This window comes from Pelophylax lessonae (assembly GCF_965119305.1).
Source record: "Pelophylax lessonae genome assembly, chromosome: 5".
Taxonomy (NCBI): domain Eukaryota; kingdom Metazoa; phylum Chordata; class Amphibia; order Anura; family Ranidae; genus Pelophylax; species Pelophylax lessonae.
Genome location: NC_138772.1, coordinates 386,272,475 through 386,299,539, shown reverse-complemented (window position 1 = coordinate 386,299,539; position 27,065 = coordinate 386,272,475). Strand labels below are relative to the sequence as shown.

Here is a 27,065-nt window from a genome sequence, read left to right as displayed (position 1 = left end):
AACCAAATTCTCATTAGTCTTTGTTGCTAAATAAGCTTACGTTTTAACATCCCTACTAACATGCCTACTTGGTTGGTAATGGGAGTAGGCAGATAAAACCCTCACATATACCTGAGGAGGACATGCAGATACTGCTCTTGGTGGTAATCAAAAGGATCTCAGGACAGCAAGACACCATTAAGCTGTTTGTTCAACCATTGCCTTACTTCCTTTATAAACGAAATTCGTTTTTAATTAAAATAATCATATTGTGCTTATATTTGTCCTTACAGGAGCAGTATGTGTTCATTCATGATGCCATTTTAGAAGCATGTCTATGTGGGGACACATCACTTTCAGCATCTCAAGTGAGATCAGTATATTATGAAATGAATAAAGTAGACCCACAGACAAACTCCAGTCAAATAAAAGAGGAATTTAGAGTAAGTTGGTTCAATTAATAAATACTGCTAGGTGACTTGGTGTATTTCTTAAGCTCATATATTAGTATATAAATGTAGCATATGTAATGTTGTTTTTCTTGCATTAGAACAAAGAGCTTGTACCTATAAGTGACCGTGTTTTCTGTGGGCACCCAGCAGCCCAACTGCATTATTTTAAAATGTCACAATAGAAATCAACTGCTTATGGTTCTAAACATGATTTTGTGAAACTTTACTGGGAATTTCTTAAATAATATCAGGAACAGGAGATGTTTTCAGCAGTGAATGAAATGTCTCTAACCTTTGCATTTTCCAAACACAAATAATTTTTTTAGTGTCTGTCTAAACACATAATAATTCTAATAGTGGTAATACATGGCCCTATATGTCCAGGAGATGTAGCCATTTTAACAATTTTTTGAAGATGAAAGGGCCAGTGGCTAATTGGCATGCATAATTCTATTTACACATGTAATATATTTTTCTTATACATACAGATTTCCAACCATGTTGATGTGGATGGTTTGGGGTTTGTCTTTCCTCCAAAAAGGGGGAATGGTCACTGAATTAACTAGAAAGGATGGAAAGAACCTCCTGCTTACTAGTAGTATATGTGTTCAATCAGCTCCTACATGGCAAGCTATGTATAGAAGCACAAAACAAGTAGGCACAATTAGAAGAGCTTCATGTACAATCACCAAGACACTAAAAGCTTTTTACTCTAACATAGCAAAATATAGACCAATCTATTGCACACATGGAATTTATTTTTTAATGAAACTTTGGAAAAGTTATTAAACATGTATTTTTTATAACAGATTGTGAGTTGTTACATTACTGTCTCTGTATCTGCAGACACTGAACATGGTGACGCCAACACTACGGGTGGAAGACTGCAGTATAGCACTATTACCCAGGAACCATGAAAAGAACAGATGTATGGACGTCTTACCGCCAGACAGATGCCTCCCCTTCCTTATCACAATAGATGGCGAGAGTAGTAACTACATCAACGCAGCATTGATGGATGTAAGATCAGTTTCACCGTTCATAGTAATGAGTATATAATCTGTAATCCAACAAAATGAAAACTCCCAAACTATAAAGAAAACAGCCTCCAGCACAATAAAGCACTCATCAGGGTACACTTAGCCAATAACAAATGACAAATATTGCCCATGAAGAGAATGTCAACTAATATTCTACAGCACTTGATAAAATGTGGGCCTTTACTCCATCCCTGGATTATTTCCCCTGATATTTTGGCCATGCACTGATGGACTTAATCGTTTTTTTTTTTCTAATATTACTTGTCTCAGAGTTGTTTCTTTTAGACCCAACTTCAAAGATGTCCATAAAAATTATAAATTACCATAATGCCCTAATACTGTTACAGGCCGTGTTATTCTAAGCTTTCCCTCTTCCTATAAGTTTAAAGATTTTTTGAGACTGATTTAAAATGAGAAATCTTTAAAATGAGAAATCTTTCTTACCCCTATGTGCTGTTGTTGCAAGATAGTATTTCCCACCTAAATCATTAGGTTGTTCTGCTGCTGGCTTTGCCTTGTCAATAACAGAATGACTAAAATGCAGCTGTCTTTATCTGTAATGGATGCTACTCTCTTACTGGTCAGATTGCTAATGCAGCAATGGAGGGAACTCACTAATTTGGACAACAATAGGATAAAAGTGAGTTAAGTTAGTGAATATGTTGCTGGCAAGTTACAGTCAATTACAGAATGGCTTTTGGCAAGGGCCTAATTATTTTGTGAACTAACTCATGCTGAGCCTTTTTGCTAACTCTTATGTAAAATGATACTGTATATTGCTAGTTCAGTTATTAATCCTTAAGAATCCCTTTTGACCAGATGGATTCTCAAAATACATCTGCCTTGTTGGAATAAATTGTTGAATCTTCAGTAATTTGTAAAATGTTCCCTAAACTTTACACTAAAGCACTTTTGTAGCTAGAATAGGTTTGGCCAGAAGCAGGGATCCTTACCGCTGTGCAATTAGGAGAATTTTAGGAAGTTTTCCATTTCTTTTTTCCAATATAGGAAAACCAAGATAATTTTGACGACTAAATTGAAGCCTTATATATATTGGGAGTATTATTACCAGAGTGGTCCCCCAACCCTCCTTGTCTTTAACTCATAGGGTCTGTATGGGTTAATCCCTGACCTTTTATAAGCAAGCTTCACAGTGATCATAAAATAGTGAAATAAGAGTTTTTTTTAAAGTACACTTGATTGCTAACACAACTAACCAAACAGTGTATCATGTGGATGCGACTCAAGCAGAGGGGCATAGCTGTTAGCACTTTTGCCCCGCAGCACTAGGGTCCTTGGTTCGAATCCTGTCAAGCATGCTATCTGCATGAAGTTTGTATGAAGTTTGCAAGTTTTCCCTGTGCTTGGATGAGGGTACTCAGGTTTCCTCCCACACTCAAAGACACGCTGGTAGGTTATTTGATTTCTCTATAAATTGGCCTCATTATGTGTATGTATGCATGTGAAATAGGTACCTGAGATTGAAAGCTCCTTGAGGACAGGGACTGATTTGTAGATAATGTGCTGCATAAATTCTTGGTGCTATATAAATGTCCGTGATGCATTAAAAAATAAAGCACGCAGACATGATCAAAAGGTAATTAAAGGATTGTCAATGCTAGACACTCTGTTTGCAGTATTTCAGAAACTACTGACCACCTGAGATTTTCACACACTACTGTCCCCAAAGTTTACAGAGAATTGTGTGAAAAACAAAAAACATCCATGAGCAGAAATTTTGTAAATGAAAATGCTTTAACCTCCTTGGCGGTATTCCCGAGTGTGGCTGGGGGTAGAATTTCAGTGCCATTAGCTGTAACCCCGAGCCACACTGGGGGTACCGCCAGGGAACATAGCTGGATCCTGGAAGAGAGGCTACTTACCTTGTCCCCGGGATCCCGCAGTGTATTCCTGCAGCATACGGCGGCCGGATCTTCCGCCTGATGCTGTCACGTCACAGGGGGTGGAACCGGCGGCAAATTTGAAAAGTAAAACACACTAACACACTCATATATTGTAATCCTATTGGATAACATTACCAAATTAAATAAATTGACATACGTGTGTGTGTGTGTGTATATATATATATATATATATATATATGTGTGTGTGTGTATATATATATATATATTTATGTGTGTGTGTATGTTTATATATATATATATATATATATATACTTTAACTTTTTTATAGTTATTTATTATATTATAATTTATGATTTTGTGCTTCAAGCTTTATCATACCCGAGATGTTATAAAGAAGAGCGCACAGTAAAAAAAAAAATCATATGTAAATAGTTGGTTTGGGTTGCTCGTCCTTAAGAATTACATGCAAAATAATGGTACCACTTTCAGCACCTAAAATCGGAAACAATCATACCGCCAGGGAGGTTATTGAGTGAGGTTAGGAGAGGATAGCCAGAATTGTCAAGCTGACAGGGGTCCACAATTGCCCGCTAACTGCCTAGTCACTACATCACTGAATGTACTACACAGTGAACCTTGAAGTGGACAGTAGAAGACCTGATTATGTTCCACCTCTGCTAGTAAAAAAATAGGAAAATTGGGTTGCAGTAGGCAAGGGATTATTAAAACCAGAAAGGTGAAGCCTAGAAAATCAGGCTGACCTGAGCAATCTAACTTTCTATTGCATGAACCCTCTGTGATGCAGTGGGAGTTGAGGCTCAAAGCATGATTGTGTGGCCAAGAATTGTGCAGAAACTGACTGATACTATAAAATGATATAGACAAAATTCACAGAGGACAATTTCCATTACATTGTATAATGCATGCGCTGAAAATTTCGGGGCTCTTTTATGAAAAGGATGGACCGAATAAAATGGCCACTGAGCACTATATTAGTAATCTATTAACGTGTAGGCAAACTAGTTTAAGAAGTTACAGTAGATTAAAGTTTCTCTCTCGCCAGAGCTCAGACTGTGAACTTTTCCCAGAGTCTACCATTTAATAAGTATGAATGTTAAAAGCTAACCTTTATCTCTCTTTTATAATGTGATCCCAGAGTAATTTGAAATCCTTGCTAAAAATATACTTGTCAGAAGTACCACAACGACCCTACAAATCAATTTCTAGTCATATTCTCTAAAAAAAAAAAAAAATGTTGTTATCATGGAGAGATGAAATGTTCTAAAACGACAAAGGTATTTCTTTTGTGGAAGAATTCAAGGGCAGCCAAAGGTTTTTACAACAGACAGGCACATAGGTGGCATTTATAACATACAAGAAAAAGAGGAAAATCCAAAGGGGCCTTGGGCGTTTTGTTAATCCTAACAATGTCTTGATTTGTGACATTCTGCTGCAGAATGTATTTGATTTCTTGATTCTTTTCTATCATTATAATTTGTTCTGCTTTCTTTAGAGCTATGTGCAGCCGTCAGCTTTCATTGTTACACAGCATCCATTGCCAAACACAGTGAAAGACTTCTGGAGACTGGTCCTTGACTACCACTGTACATCAATAGTAATGTTAAACGACGTAGACCCAGCACAGGTAAGTCTGGGTAAAAACATGCACAACAGTCAGTGCAATATGTTCATTATTTACTTGATGCCTAATAGAGATAATCATTTACAATGATTGCATTTTTGAAGTCTGAAAAAAGACTGCTGTAATGGAGCAGTGCAGAGGTAGTGACCTGAATGACTTACACATCACCTAACTTATGTCTGTTGTTGTGACTGCCATATATAAAAAACATTGGTGGTAAACCCAAAACTTCTAAATGTAAGGCTTAAATGTTCAAAGAGCTTTAAAACATCCAAGCACTAGGTACTGTATTAATCTGCATATTTAAAGTCCCCTTTCACGGGGCTCCGTTCTGACGACAGAGCCATTCTGCTCAAAGGGGGATCAATCCGCCAATCCCCACTGAGCAGGCGGATGACAGCTCTGCCTCCGCTCTGTATGCGGAGACGGAGGTGTCAGATCCCCGCTGTTCTCTATGGGGGAATCCGAAGCGAACGGACCACCTGTCCGTTCTCATCCGATCCGATCCACCAGACGGATAAAAAATAGTGTTTCCATCTGTCTGGATTTGACAGACAGGATCAGATCGGATGTCAGCAGACATGTCTCCGCTGACATCCGCTGCCCCATAGAGATGCATGGGGCATCCGTTCAGATCCGCCTGAAAAACTGACAGGCGGATCTGAATGGACCGTATGTTTGAAAGGGGCCTAAGGGCAGCCAAAATCACAGAAAAATCAGGACAAAAGACATAACTTACAACCAGTAGGATGTGTCCTTTGTGCTGATTCCTCTGTTAGTGAAAATCTTCCTCTGTCTTGCTCCCCCCACACCTACGGCCATAATCTCCCAGTGCATTGGGGAATTTAATAGAACTAACAGGCTGTCATTGCCTCTCATCAAGAAGGCCTAAATATGCCTGTCCTTTCTGCCCAGTTCTGACATTCAGAGAAGCTGTACTGCAGTTTCTATGAATGAATCACAATCTATGACTGGAAGATGGGCAAATGATTCATAGGTTGTGGGCAGGACAGTAGAAGATTTTCAGTAACAGAAGTGGAATCAGCACAAGGGACACATCCCTCTGACAGGCAGTTATTTCCCTTGTGCTGATTTTTCTGTTTGTGATTTTAGCTACACTTAGGCTTTAACAGGTATCACTGCCTTTTGCAACTTCTTCTATTCCCAAGTTACTATAACAACCTGTGTCTTCTATGCACATAACAAAATTGTTAGGTCACATTATGCCTGCCTACTAAATTTAATATATTGCAGCCTACCAGTCCTTAGATGTGGTGACTGCCTTTGTTTTCCTTTTTTAGATTTTGTCCTGTATTTTATTCATGCAAATAACACACTTTGAGTCTCTTTGTAGCTATGCTAACTCCATCACTGTGTCACAGATCAGCCATAAAGTCGATCTGTTGCTTTGTAGTCCTATATTCATGTGGACTGCTCCTTCCTTGCTATAGCTGTGAAACTGAACTATTACCTGTGGTCCTATTGACTGATGGTCTAATCTCACCTGACTTGCACTAGTCTGGTAGCCTGAGATGCCAACCAATTTCACTTACTGCCTGATATAGGACTAGTCTGGCAATCAGTGACCATCTAAACTGTGCTCAGATCAGCCATCCTTGTCCAAGTAACATTTGTCCACGTATCAATGAGTCCTATAACCCTTTCCCCTGGCAGTCCCGCTGTGCACTCTGCTCACCCATCGCCAGTAATCTTTTACACTAAGTGGTACCCTGTGCCTGGAAGGTCCAATGTGCACTCTGCTCCCCTGTGCCTAGTAATTCTACATGCTGTGGGGCTCCCGGTCCCTGGAAGTTGTACTGTGCACTCTGATCACCTGTCCCTAGAAAATCTGCATGTTGAACAGTACTATATCCCTGGAACTTCTCTTGTGTACTCTGCCCACCTGTCCCTTGAAATCCTGCATGCTGAGCTGTACCCTATCCTTTAAAGTTTTGCTGTACTCTCTGTATACCTGTCCCTGGATATCCTGTATGTTGAGCCACAACCAGTTCCCAGAAATCTTGTGCAGCATTCTGTTTCCAATCCCCTGGGATCCTTGTGTGCTGTGCTGTGCTGCGCTCAGTCCCTCATAGTCTGGACTGATTTCACCACTCATCATTCCTGTGGCCTACCTCACCTGGACCTTCTACTCACCTTGACTGGGCTGGTAGTAACCAGGGTAGCGACTCATCCCCACCATCAGGAACTCTGGAGAGGACCACCCGTTTCATAGACTCCATTCCTCAAGGAACCCAGCTTTGGTCTGGTTAGGCTTTCTCTGGCTGCGGTCAGTAAGTCTGTGACACATTGAATCTTTAGATGAAGCCATGGCTGTCACTGGCTGTGAATTTCAAATATATTTTCCTCTCTTCCTCTACATTACATGAGGGGTGAGGAGAGTAGAATTTTACAATGAAGGTACTGTTGCTTTTATCCAGTTCAGCTTGCAGGAAGTGACAGGAACACTGCATTTCTGATAAGGTATTTACTGAAATGGTCTTAGTCTGAAAAAGAAAACAAATGCAACCACCACATCTAAGTGCTGTATATTCATTTTTTTACAGTGCATTTATGTGTCTACTTCATTTCTACATGTGTTCTTCTGTTGTCCTTTTTTTTTTTTTTTTATAATATAAAAACACTATGCAATTATAAAAATAAGACCCAAGTAGTTTAAAAAATGCTGGTGTGTCTATTAACCTCCTGCTTTCCTGGCATACTTCATTGCCTGTATCGTTATTGTACCTTAAAAAAATACAATACCCTTGTATATAGTGAGTGTTGCAGTACCTGTAAATAATTTGGCAGCGTAACATGCTTCTAAACGTTTTATCACTGCTGGCAAAATAAGATCCAAGCGATTCCCTTTTTCTTTCGCTATGATGAACATAGGGAGAGACAAACAAGTTAACAGTCTGAAATGTTTACTCTTCGCAATGTGAAGGCCCTGGAGATGTGGATGTGCTGGAGCAAGCATTTAACACAGTGCCATTTTATAAAGACTGGATCAAACTTACAAACTTACAAGCAAATGGATGAATAAACACACATCACAGTATTCTGCAATTTTTTTTTTTCACTGGATACATATGTAACAGCACTAAAATTCCATTTACATTACATCTAAGTGCATTTCTTTCCCAGAGTTGAAAGGCTGACCTTTTTAGTGCCCACCAAATGAATAGATGGATCCATATGTATCTTCCAGTACACTGATTGTATCCATGTAACTTGGTCATTTGTTCTGCACAATTTAACCTCAGCACAAGAGGAAACTGCTTTGGAACTTTGAACTTGCCATGCATGAATTTTTATGCTGTAAAACAATTTATGATCAGAATCACTGAAATGTTGCATGATGTAGGAAAAAATGTGCTGTGATAACAATCAATTAATATATTTGTTTAAAAATGTTCATAATTATTTAAAATGTCTTAAAAGCCATAGTTGTTTGTTTGTTTCCTGGATATGCAGTACCTTATGTTCTTGGTTTTTGTAAGAAAAAGTTTTTCTGAAGATTTAATCACTTCAGTACTTGGCACTTTCACCCCCTTCCTGCCCAGGCCAATTTTCAGCTTTCAGCGCTGTTGCAATAACCACAGTTTTTTTTTTTTTGCTAAACAAAAAAAAAAAAAGGTTTTCATAGTTTCTGTTATAAAATGTTGTAAATAAGTAATTTTTCTCCTTCACTGGTGTGCACTGATATATGATGTCCAGTCAGAATAGTAAAGCCACCACCCAGCCGTCAATCCGCTATATGCCGGGCAGGAAGGTAAAAGATAATTAAAGTTTATTTATATTTATAGTTTTTGATAGAATAGTTTGCTGTCTGTGTCCCATTGGGGGGATTTTTCTTCAATTCCTGTCCCAGAGAGGCAATAGGATGTTAGTGGAAATCTCAGCAAAGGAAAATTAAGTCCCTGTGACGGTATTCACTGTCACCGGAGGTGAGGAGCAGATAATTAATGGTTTGAATTGCTTCAGATGGGACAGCAATATTTGTCAGCAATATCTTCATATAGAAATATGAAGATTTATTCCCACTTTACACTGGGAGACTTAGACTGTTATAGACCATTGCCATGAAGTCTGCCTCCTAGATAATGTGTATTATGTGTGCTTGTCTGTGAGAGAGACACACAGACTGTCATTGGGCAGGAACCTTGTAGGGGGAAAACTGTATAAAAGAGCAGCTGTACCATTAAAGTTTGTGTTCTACTTCACCCTCAATCTAGAGTCCAGTCTCTTATTGGGGGAATGAGCTACAAAGGATTGCTATGCTGTTCATACTCCCTTGGATAATCACTAAGCCCTTGTAAGAGCTTGTGTAAGAGCTTGTTCCTGTGCCTGCTTCACTCTCTGGGGAAAGAGAGGTTCACCCACGGGAACCTGGAGCCTTTTCGTAGGTCCAGGATGGGTAGGAGACAGCGAGACCCCAACCAAGCTGCGGCGGTTCGTGGGGTCTGAGGTCGTTATGGTGTCTGGTGGAGTGCTTGGAGCCCTCGGGAAGCACTTGGAGCATCCATCAATGGAGGTGCCCGATCGGGGTGACGGTTGATCCGTTACAGTCCCCTCTTAGGAAGATATCACACCAACAGATGTCTTTACTGCAAGATTTATCCCAAGTTCTCATTTTGGAGACAACTCTAACATTTTGGATTTCCCATTACTTCCTGTCTTAGTGACGGTGGTCACCAGGACAAATAGAGAAGTTAAATCTATCTAGTGAGGACAGAAAACAGGATTCAGGAGTTGCATCCCATAATTTTTTTATGCAAAACTCAAAAAAGAGCTGTCTCATTCATGGAAAACCTGTTTTCCCATTGGCCTTTCAAAGCTCTCTGTCAGTGCATTCCTGGACAACACCATGAAGGAGGAATTTACTGAGTTGTATGAGCAGAACATTAAGGTAGATATTAGATGAATGATTCAATCTTTCTGATGTAGGAGCGCTGAACCTTTTGTGGATGTGTTTTAACGGGATGGGTGGTTTGTAGTCCCAGAGGCTGCTCATTAGCAACTGTGGGGTCTTGCTGGACTCCCAGAGAAATTTGTTGAAGTTTTGAAAGGATGGGAGCGTCACACCAGCTTGTACAGACTTTTTAAAAAAAATGTATTTTATAACAACCAACGCATTTCGGGGGTTTAGCATTCCCCATTCATCAGGGCTAAAAAATTCCTGCTGCGGTGCTTCTCTACCCTGATTCCTCTCACATGTGGGGTTTGGCTGTGCTCACCTATGGGCTCTCTGTCAGTGTATTCCTGGACAACACCATGAAAGAGGAATTTACTGAGTTCTATGAACAGGGAGTTAAGGTAGACATTAGATGAATGATGTAATCTTTCTGATGTAGGAGCGCTGAACCTTTTTGTGGATGTGTTTTATGGGATGGGGGTTTGTGGTCCTAGACGCTGCTCACTAGCAACAGTGGGGTCTTGCTGGACCCCCAGTGGAGTTTTTTAAAGTTTTGAAAGGATGGGAGCACTACACCAGCTTGTACATATGTTTTAAAATATTTTTATTTTGTAACAGCCAATGCGTTTTGAGGGCTCAGCACTCCCCATTCATCAGGGCTAAAAACTTCCTGTAGCAGTGCTTCTCTACCCTGATTCCTTTCACATGTGTGGTTTGGCTGTGCTCACCTATGGAAGTTTTTAGCTCTAATTTAGGAGGAGTCCTGAGGCCCTGAAACGCTTTGGCTGTTAAAAAATACAATTCTCTACAAGCTGGTGTGGCGCTCCCATCCTTTAAAAACTTCAGCATAAGATGAATCATGGCTGATGGCATCCTACTAAACTCAGCAGCATTTAGTGATGCGTAGATGATACCATTACACCTTGCATCTACAGATGATGATCATTCTTGAGTGGAAAAGTTGATAGATCTGGGTTGGATTTTCCTTGTTTATCACTGAAAGATAAGACTGCTCTCTTTCCATAGATAACAACATATACATTTACCCCATTCAGTAGGGTTTCCTAGTTTCTAGGAGTGCCTGTTGAATGGAGATGAATGTATATATGGTAATCTCTAAAAATCCTAGTTTGACATTCAATATATGCTGGAAGTATTTTGCAAAGTGCAAATATACACTTTAGACCCCATTCACACGTGTGTGACTTGTCATACGATTTTGGGCATCAAAGTCGCATGACAAGTCATACCCCATATTTTCCAATGTTAACCATTTATACATGTGTGGCTTAAAGTTGACTTACTTTGGTATGATTTTCATGCAACTTCAATAGACTTCAATGTTAACCTTCAAAAGTTGCATGAAAGTCATACCTGAATGTTTTACATGCAACAGCGGTGCAACTGTGGGTCCGACTTTGCAGAGGGACAACAAGTCACATCCAAGTCACACCCATCCAAAGTTGCATTAAAGTTGCACTCCAAAGTCACGCAACTTTGGAGTCGTACAAGTGTGAATGGAGCATAAATGCAGCATGTGATGTCATTATTTTACTCTTCCTTATAAAAGGTTTTTTTTCAGTTGTATAGAGTATAACTAAAATCCATACAAACATTGAGAGGACAAGACATTATAATCACTGATACAAAAACTATGCAGTAGAAACCAGGGATTTAACAATTAAACCTCAAATGAGGGTGTGAATACATAGTGCTATAGTATATTTAAGTGGATAAAACATTTGAACTAGTTGTGCAAGCTTTAAAGAGGAACACAATGGGGGGGGGGGGGTGTTGTTGATCAGGTGTGGGTTTTGAGGTGAAGCCCCGGGCATCTGCAAAAGGATTAGAGGGGTAAAAAACTTGAGCCTATAGCAGGGAAAGTAAAGCAGAAATAGATAAGAAAAGGAAAGAGGGGTAGGAAGATGGTAGAGGTGTCTTGGGTGTAAGTCTAAGTCTTTCAGTAAAGTGTAGGTGTCTCCCTTTAGAAGAGCCTTTCTCTTCATGAAATCAATCCAATAGAACCAAGTTTTCCTATATACTTCCTGTTTATTTTAAGAGGAAAGGACCAGATCCTCCATGCTCCTGATGTCCTCTGCTTTTTGTACCAATAATGAGATCTGAATGTGTGGTCTTCCATTTCAGTGGGATATAAGACATTGCTTTTTTTGTTTTTCTTTTTCTTTCTGACTGACTTAATGCCTCTAATGTTGCAAATATTCTACCATGAAACTGGTTCAGCTATAACTGCAGAAGCTTGAAGGACAAAAATCCATCTATGTCAACGGCAATAGTGGTTATCGTACTGTTCGTACTGTTGTCCGTGCTAGGAAATGGCTGTTATGACTTGTTTTAACAGATTGTTGTTATAATATTGGTGTACATTTATATTTATTATTCATCATGAAATTATGATGCAGAAAAAAAAAAAGAAATTATGATGCAGACATATAGTTGTGTACATTTGTATACATAATTCTATATTGATAAGTCCAATTTTTTTCTCTTTAGTTGTGTCCGCAGTATTGGCCAGAAAATGGAGTACATAGACATGGTCCTATTCAAGTGGAGTTTGTCTCTGCAGACTTAGAAGAAGACATAATCAGCCGAATATTTAGGATATATAATGCAGCAAGAGTAAGTTTGAAATTCGCCCAGACTAAATAACCAAAGGAGTCAGATGGAAAATTGTCTGCCTGAACAGTGGCTGCATCCAGTCAGATGCTGCAACTGTTCATATTCTGACACCAGTCAGCTTGGTGTATAGTGTGGTTGGAAAAAAAACTATTGTGTTAGAAAACAATCAATGAACAGTTTTTTTCTCGATAAAAAAAAGTTATCAAAGCATAGATAATAGTGAAAGCCCAACCTTTAAAACTGGGTTGGCAATGGCAGCCCTAAATAACTGCAATATGTACATTAGTGTAAACATTTTGTTTATGTTTAATCTTGTTTTATTGAGTTTTCAACATAATAAAGTACAAAAAGAACATCATACATAATAGACCATATAGACATAAATAGGTCCATGTAAAGTTAACAGAGACATACCAATGCACGTGAATAGCTTACAATGAGGCAACTAATACCAGCATAGGTAGGATACATGTTGAAATGAAAAGAGGAACAACATTCCATAATGCGAGGCATAAATATAGTCACATTAGGTACGTAATTGCATTTGAACCAGGTGGACAATAGCAGGGTTCCTAGAAAAAACTTGTAGAGAGCAAAAAAAGAGAAAAATAAGAGGGGTTGGCAGTGTGTGTGTGTGTGGGGGGGGGGGGGAGACCCCGTCTTACATGACCAGATCCCGGGGGTATTTTCACTCTCAAACCTTAGTGGAGATAAGGGATGCAATTGGAAAAGTAACAAAAATGATTCCAAACAGACCAGGTAAGGCTGTGGGCCTGAGATTTATTCTGCTCAATATTAGACGTGTGCAGTTTGTTTCATTCCGGACGAATTTTCCAGTTTCGGAAATTCTGATGTATTTGAATTTTTGAATTACAATAGTACCGAATCTAAATGAGTCCGAAAAATACCAAAAACAATTCGGACGAAATTCAAATTTGAATCTATTCAAATCATTTTTAAATCAATTTCGAATAGTTTTTGAATTTGAAAAGTTTTCGAATTCGAAAATGTCTTAAGTTCGAAAAGTTTTTGATTTGTTTTCCAATTTCCAAAGAGAATAAAATAGAATAAAAAGTAAAGGAATAGAATAGAAAACAATAGAATAGGAGAAATAAATTATCACATTTTGAATAGAATAAATTTGAATTTGAATATAAAAGAATAAAAAAGAATAGAATAGAAAATAACAGAATAGAAAAGAATAGAATAGAATGAACACATAGAAAAAGCAATTGAATATAATAGAACAGAATAGAAAGAATATAACCATTTTCCAAAATTCAAATAGAATCAATTAAAATTTGAATAGAATAGAAAATAATTGATTAGAATATGAAGATGGTTATATTCTTTCTATTCTATTCTGTTGTTTTTTCTATACTATTCTGTTATTTTCTATTCTATTCTAATCTATTATTTTCCAATCTTCTCAAATTCAAATTTATTCTATTTGAATTTTGGGAAATGGTTATATTCGTTCTATCTATTCTATTCTATTCTATTTGTTCTATTCTATTGTTTTTTTTTTAATTCTATTCTTTTGTATTCTATTTTTTTCAGAAGATGGTTATATTCTTTTTATTTTATTCTATATTTTTTTTTATTCTATTCTAGTCTGTTCTTTTTTTTTCTATTCTATTTTGCTCTGTTTTACTCTATTATACTCTTTTATTGTCTGTTATATTCTTTTCTATTCTGTCGTATTTTTTTGTATTCTAATCACTTATCTTCTTTTCTATTTTATTGTCTTTGGAAATTGGAAGACAAATCAAAAACTTTTCAAATTTGAAAACGTTTCAAATTTGAAAACTTTTTGTATTCGAATTTGAAAACTTTTCGTATTCAAATTCGAAAAACTATTTAAAAATGTATTCAAAAACTATTTGAATTTGTAAAGTTTGAATTGTGAAATTTTTAATCATTTTGAATACGATTTAAGAAAACGAAAACAAATTAAACAGATTAAACAAATTTAACTAAATGAATTTATTCAAATAACGAATTGAACCAAAACAAATTGAAACAATTTTTTTCATTCTGCACATGTCTGATCAATATTGTTCACTTCACAAGCCCAGGCAGTGAGTGAAGGGGGCTAAGGCTGGAGCCAGCTTCTGGCAATAACAGACCGAGCTCCCATCAAAAAGTGTTTGATCAAACTCTTCTTGATTTGTTTGTAGGAGCATGGGCAGCATGGAGGATACCGTAATTTGAGGTTGATTAGGGTATTTAACATTTTGTTTATGAATGCTTTTATTTATCCAGGTCATGCTACCATAAGCTAGTAGTAGTTTTATAAATGTTTAAACATTTTTTTTTAGTTTTTATTTTCTAAAGCTTTTATAGCAGTGAATCTATAAATATAGTTTATGTTTCAGTAAAGTTAGCATTTCAGAATTGGTAACTTTTCTAAAGTAAAAAGCTAGTTTTTAGTAAGTTATTGAGTGATTATATTCTATAGGAAATCTATTTTATTCTGTGCTTTCAGCCTCAAGATGGATACCGCATGGTACAGCAGTTCCAGTTCTTGGGCTGGCCAATGTATAGGGATACTCCAGTGTCTAAAAGGTCTTTTCTAAAGCTTATTCGGCAAGTGGACAAATGGCAAGAAGAATATAATGGAGGAGAAGGACGAACAGTTGTGCACTGCTTGTAAGTAGCCCAGTTAAATATTTTATAGGTACCATACCCACCATCTTTAGGTAAAACTTAAATAAATGTTAGTGGACTATTTTAGTGGTTCATCACCTCCACCTCTACATTCATAGGTCAAAATAAATGACTAATAAAGTCTGAGTTACTATGGTAATAGGTTTTGGGACAATCTGTTCATCCTGAAATGTAATGTCAAGAAAAGCAACAAAATAGTCAAAAATAGACAGAAAGAATGTAAACAAGTAAAGAGAACTAACATGGCTTTATGTACCAATATTAATTTCTCTCTAAGGTTGGTACTTATAAATACAACTGTTAAAATGTACTAATGGATATACAATAAAATGAAGTATTACTGTTGGAGTTTTCTATGGTTCATTGTTATTATCAAACTTACTATTGACAAGAGGGTCTATCTCTGGCTTTAGCTTTTTAAAGGGAGTTTTGGAAATGTTTTTTATCATGTCACATAATATGGAATGGTGTGCATTAGGAATGTTATACTGAAAGACAGCTTGCTTTTAAAATTCCATGTGCATTTCTTCTTGTTTTTAACACAGTGCACAGCTTTTGAAATGAAAAGATAAGTGCACAAGTTTTTAAGGAAATAAAGTCTGAGAGAGTGAAAAATTTTAAACAAATCTCCAAATATACGTAGGAAGTACCTTAGATATTGCTGAATCCATTTTTGGATTGGCCAGCCCTCCATATGGCAATGCTTTTTGTGTATGATACACTGCTTTTTATGCATTTGCCCACCTCTAGACCCTTGGGAAAAAAAAGACGGAAGCCCTCGATGTCAGGCTGGATGCTATTCCATGTCTAGCCTAAAACCAAGCCGGCATGTTCTTTTTCTCTCTGGAAGTAGGGGCAGATGCAAAGATGTTAGCAGCAGCGGTACACAAATGGAGCAGAGAGATGCAGCCTAGCTTTTCCAAAACGGAATCCAGCAATACCTATGATACTGCTTTTTAATTAATCGATATACAGTTAATTAAATCGAGGAACAGTTTGAGAACTTGATTTCTGTAGTATGGGACACTTACTGTATGCTTTAACGACCTTGGGTTTCCCTCATGACCAGGCCAATTTTTGCTATTTAGCACTGTGCTACTTTAACTGGTAATAGCTCAGTCATGCAATGCTGTACCCAAACAAAATTTATATCAGTGTTTTTTTTTTAATTTTTTTATTATATAAACAAAAAAGACCAAAAATTAAAAAAAAAACAATATTTTTTACTTTCCGCTTTAAAATCTATAAAACATATTAAAAAAAAAAAACTTTCTTCTTTATTAGTGATGAGTGACTTATAATGGGACTGTGATAGTGCAGCAGGCAATCTGACACTAGGGGGGATGAACTAACTAACTGCCACTGACATCACCATTGACAATAATACAGTGATCAGTCATAATACTATACACTGTCACTGTACTAATGACACTAGCTGGGAATGGGTTAACATCTAGGGTGATCAAGGGGTTAAATGTGTGCCTAACAATGTGTAATGTGTGCTGTTTTTTACTAAAGATCTCTTTGTTTCTTATCCCTGCTTTTCAGGGATATGAAACAGAAAGATTCTTCCCTCTGTACAGAGCCCTGTGTTGATTCAACACAGGGCTTTGGGCTTTGATTGGACACAGCCAATCAGCAGGTTTCGACCATGAATCATTGGGTGGGACCTGCTGACATACTCCTGCTGTGTACAATCACAGCAGGCATCAGCGGGGGGCGCATATGTGCACCCTAAACCCAGAAACAGTCAACGACATACCCGCACATAAATTTGCCTGTATGGGCTGCCCATCCGCAGTACATTGCAGGCAGGCTGTCATTAAGTGATTAAATATGCTTTCTATTTTGCCATAAGCAGCCTAATCATGTCCCAATACAAAAGCCAATTGTGGTGTTTGATTAATTTGTAGGAGTTTTAGGTTTACCCAGAGGAGGCACTAATGATCACTTCCAATGTTCCAATGAGAGTGCTTGTTATCTGGTACAGAGCTTTTAAACTGACTGTACAATCTTTGTACAATTAATGTTAGATTTATACAAACTAAGTAATTTGAGAACCTACTTATTCTAACGAATCTGTAGCCATTTGGACAAACCCTTCCATTACATAGTTTTTATTAGATCTATAGAAAATTGTACAGTCAGATTGTAATGTGTGTGTGATGAGCTTAAGACTTGACTAGTTTAGGCATGCCCTGGCATTATTATTATTATTATTATTATTATTATTATTATGGTCATTTTTTCATTGGTTCTACTAGATTCTAGTCTGCGATTTCTCGGTAATATATCACCGAAAGAGCTTTATGGCTGTAGAAGATGTCATGTCATTCTGATGTAAATTAGGAGGTTGTGTGGGGCATAGAAGTGAGTTTGCTTATATTATAATCTTGACAAATGGATCAGTGGTATATAACATAGAGTGTATTACTGCTGATTCAGGTAATAACATATATATTGCAAAATGCCAGCTCTGGCATTTTGTAATGTTTTAAAAAGAAGTGTCAGCATACACTTTGTTATTTTTAATCATTTATAATGTTGCATATTATCTGCTACCTATTAACTCTAGATCAGTGGTTATTAGCTTTGGAAATAAACCTATATAGTTGTACACATACATGGGATCTTTTAATACACCTATAGTTTATATGTGTAGAGAATGACAGTTTTGTCAAGTTCTGAAATATTTTAAAAATAAACTAAATTCTGGAAGCTGTGCCCCATAAAAATCATTTGTAGCTGGCCTCTGTAGCTTCAGGCACTCCATTGCAGATCCAGTGCATTCACATGATCCAGCAACTCAGGCTCCTCTATATCAGAGAGCAGCTTCTGCAGGGGAATGGACAAAGCACTGACCTCACTGCTCTGGGAATTCAGGGCCATTGTCAAACTGTTAGATCACATAACCACACACAAGAAAATTAACCACTTGGTGCCCGCAATGTACGGTGGGCCAATGGCCACTGTAAGAAAAGCGTTGTACCCATACATTGCTGCCTACCTCCCAGTTAGGGGCGCATGCGCACCCCCGCCCGGCACCAGCTGTCATTGTACACAGTGGGAGTCTGTCAGCAAGTCCCGGCCAATGAATAACGCCTGAGACCTGCTGATCAGCTGTGTGCACAGCTCAGAGCTCTGTGTTGATAAACAACAAAGAGCTCTGTACAGAGGATGCAATCTATAATTTTCTCTGCAGGGATGATAACCTGAGATGTCTAGTAGTAAAAGCTGCACACATTTAACCCCTTGATCACCTTAGATGTTAACCCCTTCCCAGCCAGTGTCATTAGGACATCTCCCATCATTAAAACTTCCTGGAATAAAAAGGAGCAGCAGACCCACCAGGCGTCCGCTACCTTTCAGGAGTCTTCAGTGCCTCTTGAGTAGGAACCGGTGAGCTCATCCTGGGCTGGAACAAAAGCAGCACACATAAACAGATAGGTCAGGAGAAGGACAGTAGGAAGGAAAATACCCTATACACTTACTTGTCCAAGGCAGCCAGCAGCAGAGAGAATATACAAACAAGAATATACAAACAAGCTCCAGGGACCGCCAGCAGGACAGCCAGGCAGCTGCAAGGAAGGACACACTAAACCTAAGGCTCATCCTACCATCACAATGTCCCCCCAAATAGAATACCCTACAGGGCTTACCGCAATGGCCAGGGAAGGTATAGTGGCGGTCGCAGTGTCCCAGCAGAGTCAGGACCTTTAAAAAAACGGCGCCTCCGGTCATCCAATGAGAATAGGCGACTACTGGACCAATCACGGCTGTGCTGAAGCTAGCAGCCAATCCGATCCCGCTGGTTGACTTCATCGGCCCGTGCCGCCACTGCTGGAATGCAGGAGGAACCCCAGGGCACCGGGCGATGATGTCACCGAGTGCATCGAACCAGGAGGCTAGCCAGCGGAGAAGGAGAGAAAGAGGGAGGGGAAGCAGAAACCCAGGGTGGTTGCCATAGACATGACTTGCAGCATATTATGCCTGCACCACCTACGGCACCAGGAGTGCCCAATTTCAGGGAGATTTACCCCCAACAAGACCCCTTCTACTGCGGGGACCAACGGTAAGACTTTACAGGGATGTCCAGAGCAAGGACAAGAGAAGAACGGGTACTCCAGATACTGGCTGTCTTTTATACTTGCTACTAAAGCGATGTCCTATATGGGGTCAAGGGGCAGGATTGACCTGAGGTCATGATGGCATGAGGCCACACAATATTACCAAAAGTATTGGAACCCTTGTAAGCAAGGTCCATAAAGACATGGATGAGTGAGTTTTGGGTGTAGGAACTTAACTGACCTGCACGGAGTCCTGACCTCAACCCGACAGAACAGCTTTGGGATGAATTAGTGCGCATGCTGTGAGCCAGGCCTTCTCGCCAACATCAGTGCCTGACCTCACAAATGCGGTTTTGGAAGAATGGTCAAACATTCCCATAGCCCCACTCTAAACCTTGTGGACAGCCTTCCCAGAAGAGTTGAATCTATTATAGTTGCAAAGGTGGGCAAACTCAATATTGACCTCTGCAGACTAAGACTGGGATGCCATTAAAGTTCATGTGCATGTAAAGGCAGGCGTCCCAATACTTTTGGTAATATAGTGTGTGTGTCTCTCTCTCTCTCTCTCTCTATATATATATATATATATATATATATATATATAAATATATATATATATATATATATATATATATATATATATATATATATATATAAATATATATATATATATATATATATATATATACAGTAACACCTTTCCAAATGTACCAGTACTTTGGAATCTAGAAAAAGTGATTTGATAATCCCTATACCTTTTAGTTTTTAAAGGGTATTTTCATTTAAAGTGCACTTGCCCATCCTCCCTAGCTCTCTTGATCTAATTTACCCAGCCCCTTTGGCACCATTCTAAGCTACCTACGTACATGAGTAGGAAAGCTACAGCCTGCTCCATTGTTCACATCCTCTGATTGAAACCTTCCTCACCTCTTGCAATACCTGTTCATTGAGCCCATATAGACTTTTATGATTCTATCTACCAAGACTAAAGACTCAATATAAATCTATAGGAACAATGCAGTTGCTGCCAGTGGCAAAGGGCTTATTACCTTTTTTAACTCATGTTTTTAAGGTTTTTTTTTTTTGCACATGTTGTGGTATTTTAATACACAATTAAAAAACAAATAATTGTATGTGTTTTCATGCTATTGCAAAAACAAATGGAAAACACACTATATACAGTGCCTTGTAAAAGTATTAATACACCTTGAAAATTTCCACATTTTTATTGGAATTTTATGTGATAGATCCACACAAATTGGCACATAATAGTAAATTGGAAGGAAAATGATAAATGGTTTTCAAAACTTTTTTACAAATAAATATCTGAAACGTGTGGCGTGAATTCGTATTCAGCCCTCCTGAGTCAATACTTTGTAGGACCACCTTTTGCTGCAATTACAGCTGAACGTCTTTTTGAGTATGTCTCTACCAGCTTTGCACATCTTGAGTGCCATTTTTGCCCATTCTTCTTTGCAAAATAGCCCAAGCTCTGTCCGATTGGATGGAGAGCATCTGTGAACAGCAATTTTAATGTCTCGCCACAGATTCTCAATTGTATTTAGGTCTGGACTTTGACTGGGCCATTCTAACACATGAATATGCTTTGATCTAAACCATTCCATTGTAGCTCTGGCTGTATGGTTAGGGTCATTGTCCTGCTGAAAGGTGAACCTCCGCCCCAGTCTCAAGTTTTTTGCAGACTCTAACAGGTTTTGTTCTAACATTGCCCTGTATTTGGCTCAATCTATCTTCCCATCAACTCTGACCAGCTTCCCCTGCTGAAGAAAAGCATCCTCACAACATCTTGCTGCCAGCACCATGTTTCACGGTGGGGATGGTGTGTTTAGGGTGAAGTGCAGTGTTAGTTTTCTGCCACACAGCATTCTGCTTTTAGGCCAAAAAGTTACATTTTGGTCTCATCTGTCCAGAGCACCTTTTTCCACGTCTGCTGTGTCCCCCACATGGCTTCTCGCAAACTGCAAATGGGACTTATGACTTTCTTTCAACAATGGCTTTCTTCTTGCCACTCTTCCATAAAGGTCAGATTTGTGGAGTGCGCAACTAATAGTCGTCCTGTGGACAGATTCTCCCACCTGAGCTATGGATCTCTGCAGCTCCTCCAGTTACCATGAGCCTCTTGGCTGCTTCTCTGATTAATGCTCTTCTTGCCCAGCCTGTTTAGGTGGACGGCTATGTCTTGGTAGGTTTTCAGTTGTGCCATACTCTTTCCATTTTCAGATGATGGATTGAACAGTGCTCCGTAAGACGTTCAAAGCTTGGGATATTTTTTTATAACTAAACACTGCTTTAAACGTCTCCAAAACTTTATCCCTGACCTGTCTGGTGTGTTCCTTGGCCTTCATGAAGCTGTTTGTTCACTAAGGTTCTCTAACAAACCTCTGAGGGCTTCACAAAACAGCTGTATTTATACTGAGATTAAATTACACACAGGTGGACTTTATTCACTAATTAGGTGACTTCTGAAGGCAATTGGTTCCATGAGATTTTAGTTGGGGGATATCAGAGTAAAGGGGGCTGAATACACTTTTCAGATATTTATTTGTAAAAATTTTGAAAACCATTTATCATTTTCCTTCCACTTTACAATTATGTGCCACTTTGTGTTGGTCTATCGCAAAAAATCCCAATAAAATACATTTACGTTTTTGGTTGTGTAGCACCCTCCTAGGTAGGTGCTAGGTAGGTAAAGCCTAGTAGCTCCTTCTGTTTATCAGGGGAGCCTGATCATTAGTTAAGCCTGCGCATGTGTTCCATGTGTGATTCATTTGGCTGAGGGAGTGTCCCTACTGCATTCAATGGGGAGATGCATTGGACAGTGGAGGAAACCCAGCTAAAGACACACATACACAGGCTTAGATACCATCCCAGGGGTTTGGCACAGAATGTGGTGCATCATGGGATAGGGTATAAAAGCCAGGAGCATACGAGGCAGGGGGTCTTTGGGCGGGAAGCCAGGTCCAAGAAGTAGGGTGACGGCTGTCTCTTCTTCTGTTTGCTGAGGATGGTGGTAACAGGTGGCCAGCCTTGTGGACCAGGTGTGTGGTGCTGAATCCGGAGGTCCAGGAAAGCTGACTGGTGGAGGTGGAGGTGAAGGCAGAGCATCTTTGGGAAAAACAGTGTTCGTGAGTACTGGGAAGCTTGCAAGGGTCTGCCCAGGAAGGGGACCACTCCAGTGGATAGAGTCAGTGGACGGGTGTCAGCACACACAGGCAAGGAAAGTAAAGGGGGTGCCAAGTTTAGAACCCCGAAGAGGATAATCAACCAGGAATCTTTAAAACTATCTTCACTTCAGTGGCAGGGTGAAGCAGCGGCCTTGCCGCATTCTGCAGTGAGTTGTCCTCAAGATTGTGCGTAGTTCATAGTTGGAGTATCCAACTAAACCCCTTCTCCCATCCCAGTTCTAAATAAAACCTCAAAACCAACATCCCCTCGATTGATTATTGACTGAGCCAAGGACTTTCAATGCTGTTTGTCTGCTATCAGTTTCTAAGGGTAACCCAGGGAAATCCAGAAAGTATAATTCTCAGCAGTCCTCTAGGAGGCAGTGCTACCATTGTAACATGAGAAAATGTGGAAAATTTCAAGGGGTAAGAATATATTTTCAGGGCACTGTAGTATGTGTGTTTTACATGCAGTATAGTTAACTCTACAGGAAACTACAGCAAGCAGGATTTTTATTTAAAAAAAAGAAAAAAACACAACCTGAAAGTACATTGGTGAAAACTGTACCAAAAAAAAAGCATTGGTGCGGAATTTTAAATGTACTTTAGGTTTTACCTATGAAAAGACATACCTGTAGCGCAGGGGCATGATTGAGTCCTGACGGTGAAATTCTTTAGGTGGTTTTACACGAGTTGAATGCACAAGAGAGCCTGCCTCCATTCCTTTCCCTTCCACTGTGTTTGACTATCAGCGGGAGGCCTCTTCAGTATCTCCTATTGTTCCATGTAAATCTCATGGATTATAGAAGTGATTTTACATTTGAGAAGGCTCCATCAAGTTTGTATCCCTTAAGGTCAGACGTGACCTTTTACTTGCATGGAAAGCTTTGAAACAAGTGGTGAATATGCTTGAAATCTCTTTCATGTAAGTGACTAACCTTCTAGTAAGATTGAAGTATGTTCTGGTTTGTTGAGGATGACTGAAGTAACCTTTAAAAAGAGGCTTTTTAAAGAAGAATGAAATAAAAGTCTGGCACCAGAGATGCAAGATTGGTATTTGACTGTTTTTGTGTCCTAGCATTTAGATTTAAATATCTAGGGCATAAGGTTGCAGCTGAAATTTTAGTACAACAATATATCCAATTATCCTAATGCTTGTTATTAAGTAATATTAGCATACCTTGTTATTGGCAGATTTACAAGGAAGTTAAGTGTACATCTATTTAAGGAAGTTTTTTTTATGTTATGGTTAAAGGGCAACTAATTCTAAAATGACAGGTGCTTTATGAAAAGCTATTAACAACATCCACAAATATCCGGTAGAGCAATTATACAGATTTCAGGAGCTGAAAAAAATTGAACCCTTTCCTGACCAGAGTTTTAGTGATGCTTAGATGCCCAGACATTGTTTAGTAGCAATGGCATGTGTCAGTTAACCAGTTCTGGACCGGCCCTTAATGACCAGGCCAATTTTTGCAATTCAGCACTGCATTATTTTTAACGGAAAATTGAGCGGTCGTGTGACACTATACCAAAATAAAATTGATGTCCTTTTTTCCCACAAATAGATCTTTCTTTTGGTGGTATTTGATCACCTGTGCGATTTTTATCTTTTGCGCTATAAACATTTTTCACATTCTGTTAAAAAAAATTCAAAAATCTAAATTTTTTATCCTTTTAGGCCAATTTGTATTCTGCTACATATTTTTGGTAAAAAAATTGCAATAAGTGAATTTTGATTGGTTTGTGCAAAAGTTATCACGTCTACAAACTAAGGGAAAGATTTATTTAATTTTTATTTATTTATTTATTTTACTAGTAATGGCGGTGATCTGCAATTTTTAGCGGGACTGCGACATTGCGGTAGACAGATCACATCCCTAACTGATATTTTTGACACTTTTGGGGGGACCAGTGACATTAATACAGTAATCAGTGCTAAAAATATGCACTGTTACTGTAATAATGACATTGGCAGGGAAGGAGTTAACACAGTGGTAATCAAAGGGTTAAGCGTGAGCCTAGGGAATTGTTCTAACTGTGGGGGTTTGGCCCTGTGAAATGATCATAGAGACCTGTGATTCGATATAGAAGGATCTGTGATAATTTCAGAGAGAAATGTTGTGTTTACAACGGCCGACCGTTCTTCTCTCTCATCGAGGAGCGGTTGCTGGTGCCCCGCGGCAATCACGGCCGCTGGCCCCGTAGATCGGCATTCCCGCTGCCTAGTGGGGCGGTAGCGCCTCACCGGCCAGCACCACTCGTGCGACCGACGTAGGGCTTTGTGGAGGAGAGCCAGCCTGCTGCAGTAAATGTGCGGAGGGCGGTCGAGAACCTGTTAACTCTACAATAATTGTATGGCTAATTTTTCTGATTGATAGTGGGTCTAAAAACTAGGAACACACACAGTGTCCTACCATCATGTAGGCTATTTTGAAATATTTTGGGTATTCCATACATGTCTGATCTTTCTTCCACTCCTCTGCCTAATTCAGAACACTTTACATTTTTAAAACAAGGCATTGTCACTGGTGCAAAATACTGCACTGTCATGAGATATCTTTAGGACGTGTAAGAACTTTTGATCTACTTGCTGTCCCAGGAGTTAATAACTTTTTATTAACAAGAAATACCTGTCACTAGTGTAATCTTAAAGAGGAACTAAAAAAAAATCAAAAGTGTGGACATGCAGGCTCTCTTCTGCAATAAAATACATCTACCTACCGGTTCGCAATCCCTTAGAATTGTACACTGAGCTGTGCATGTGCAGCTCAGTTTACATTCAAGCACACTGCAAACAGCAAAAGGCCGACACCTGAAAAAGCCTGGGAGAAGATGCCGGTGCCAGAGATGGACCTTGCAGGCATAAGAGAATTGGAACAGAGGTAAGTATTACTGCCTTTGGTTCTGCATTATCCAGTTCCTGCCCGGCCTATAGAAATTTGATGGCCGAGTTTGACTTTTCGTCATTCTGGGTCGATGTCATATGACATCCTCCCTGAACGAGCCTCGCGCGTGCTGCGGGCTCCATCTGTCAGCAGCTATGTCCACCGGACACAGCCGATGACTGATCCCCGCTGCCTAGTGGGGGGCCGGTACACTGATCAGTGTACCAGCCCACTGCTGGTACCATGTGATCACTGTGACCAATCACAGCAGATCACATGACATTTGTAAACGATGAAAAGCTTTGATTCACGCCATTCATTGTTACAGTTGTGTTGGTCATAGTAATCACATGGTACAGACAGGATCAATCACAGTCCATGTGTACCATGTAATTAGCTGTGGCCAATTGCCATTTACCATTTTTTTGGTCCAAGTATACCCAAACGGATTGAGGGGAGATGTTGCAATATTATTAAACCAACATGATTTAGTCCCATTTCCAATAAACCCTTCCACTTACCCACAATATCCATAATGCCATTCCCTCGCACAATCCCCAGTGGTGTGGTACATTAATAATCATCCTCCTCTTTGCACAGCTGATGGCTCTCAATCCTGGCTATCCTGGCTAGAAAAACTGAAGCCATTAGCCTGCAGAATAATGGTGCCATCTTCAGGCTGCAATATAAGCCTCATGGGTCTAAAGCCATGTATAGTCAAACATGTTTAAGTGCGTTTAGATTTGTTCAGGTGCATCTAGTGTTTTGGCATTCATTCATTTCATTGGCCAGAATATTAATTTATTCACTAAATATGCCTAGCACTTAAGCACGTTTACACGTGTTTTGGAGCGTCAGCCATTTTTTTTGTGCCCTGTGCATGGACACATAGGATAAAACACAGGGACATTTACCGGCCACTACCAGCACCATGTGATCGCTGTTACCAATCACAGCAGACCACATGACAATTGTAAACAATAGATGGCTTCCTTTCATGCCATCCATTGTGTACAATTGTGTTGCTAGCTGTGATTGGTCAACCTGATCACAGACAGAGCCAATCACAGCCCATTTATACCATGTAACTGTGGCCAGTCACAGCTATTAACAACAAAACACACTAAATTAATCAGTTTCAGTCAGTAAAAATGGTTGCTTATACCAGTGACATTCACTGGTATAAACAATCATAATGTGTAAAAAAAAATAATATGCAAAAAATGCCATGTATGGCATTGGGTATCACCACCTGTTATATTATTTGTATATAAACACTGTCATTGATATTTTATTGGGATATTATGAGCCTCAGGGAGGTTTGTTTTTAAACTTTGAACAATAACATTTTTACTTTTATATAAAATGTTTCTAGTTATATTGGTTGCTGTGTAAAAGTCCCAAACAAAGAGGCATATTGGAGTGTGTTCTTTTTTTTAAATAAAACAGCATACCAACTCAAATTCCTATGTGTCCTAAAATGTACTTAAAAATGATTTAGATATGTACATTGGTCATGGGGTTTATGCTTAGCTGATGCGGTAAATTTGCGCTGCTTACAGTATCTAGGCATCAATGACTTCTGGTCAGGAAAGGATTAACACTATCTTACTCAAAATTTGTTCTTCCATTCTTCTTTCTGGAAACTAAAATAGTTTTAAATTTTAGTAAATATAGAATTGAAGCCCCATAAATTGGTTTAATGGTTTGAAATAAATTGGTTTA

General features: G+C 38.9%; 1 protein-coding gene across 9 annotated transcripts in view; it reads left to right on the top strand.

Annotated features, from left to right (window-relative positions):
* The window catches only part of PTPRM (protein tyrosine phosphatase receptor type M), a 974,793-nt gene that overhangs the window by 928,209 nt on the left and 19,519 nt on the right, over nucleotides 1-27,065 (top strand). For all 9 annotated transcript variants that reach the window (XM_082259726.1, XM_082259728.1, XM_082259725.1 and 6 more), the window contains 5 exons: nucleotides 273-422; nucleotides 1,278-1,451; nucleotides 4,850-4,981; nucleotides 12,405-12,530; nucleotides 15,019-15,182. In XM_082259726.1, coding sequence (XP_082115852.1) covers nucleotides 273-422; nucleotides 1,278-1,451; nucleotides 4,850-4,981; nucleotides 12,405-12,530; nucleotides 15,019-15,182 — 746 coding nt within the window. The remainder of the gene's footprint in view (nucleotides 1-272; nucleotides 423-1,277; nucleotides 1,452-4,849; nucleotides 4,982-12,404; nucleotides 12,531-15,018; nucleotides 15,183-27,065) is intronic.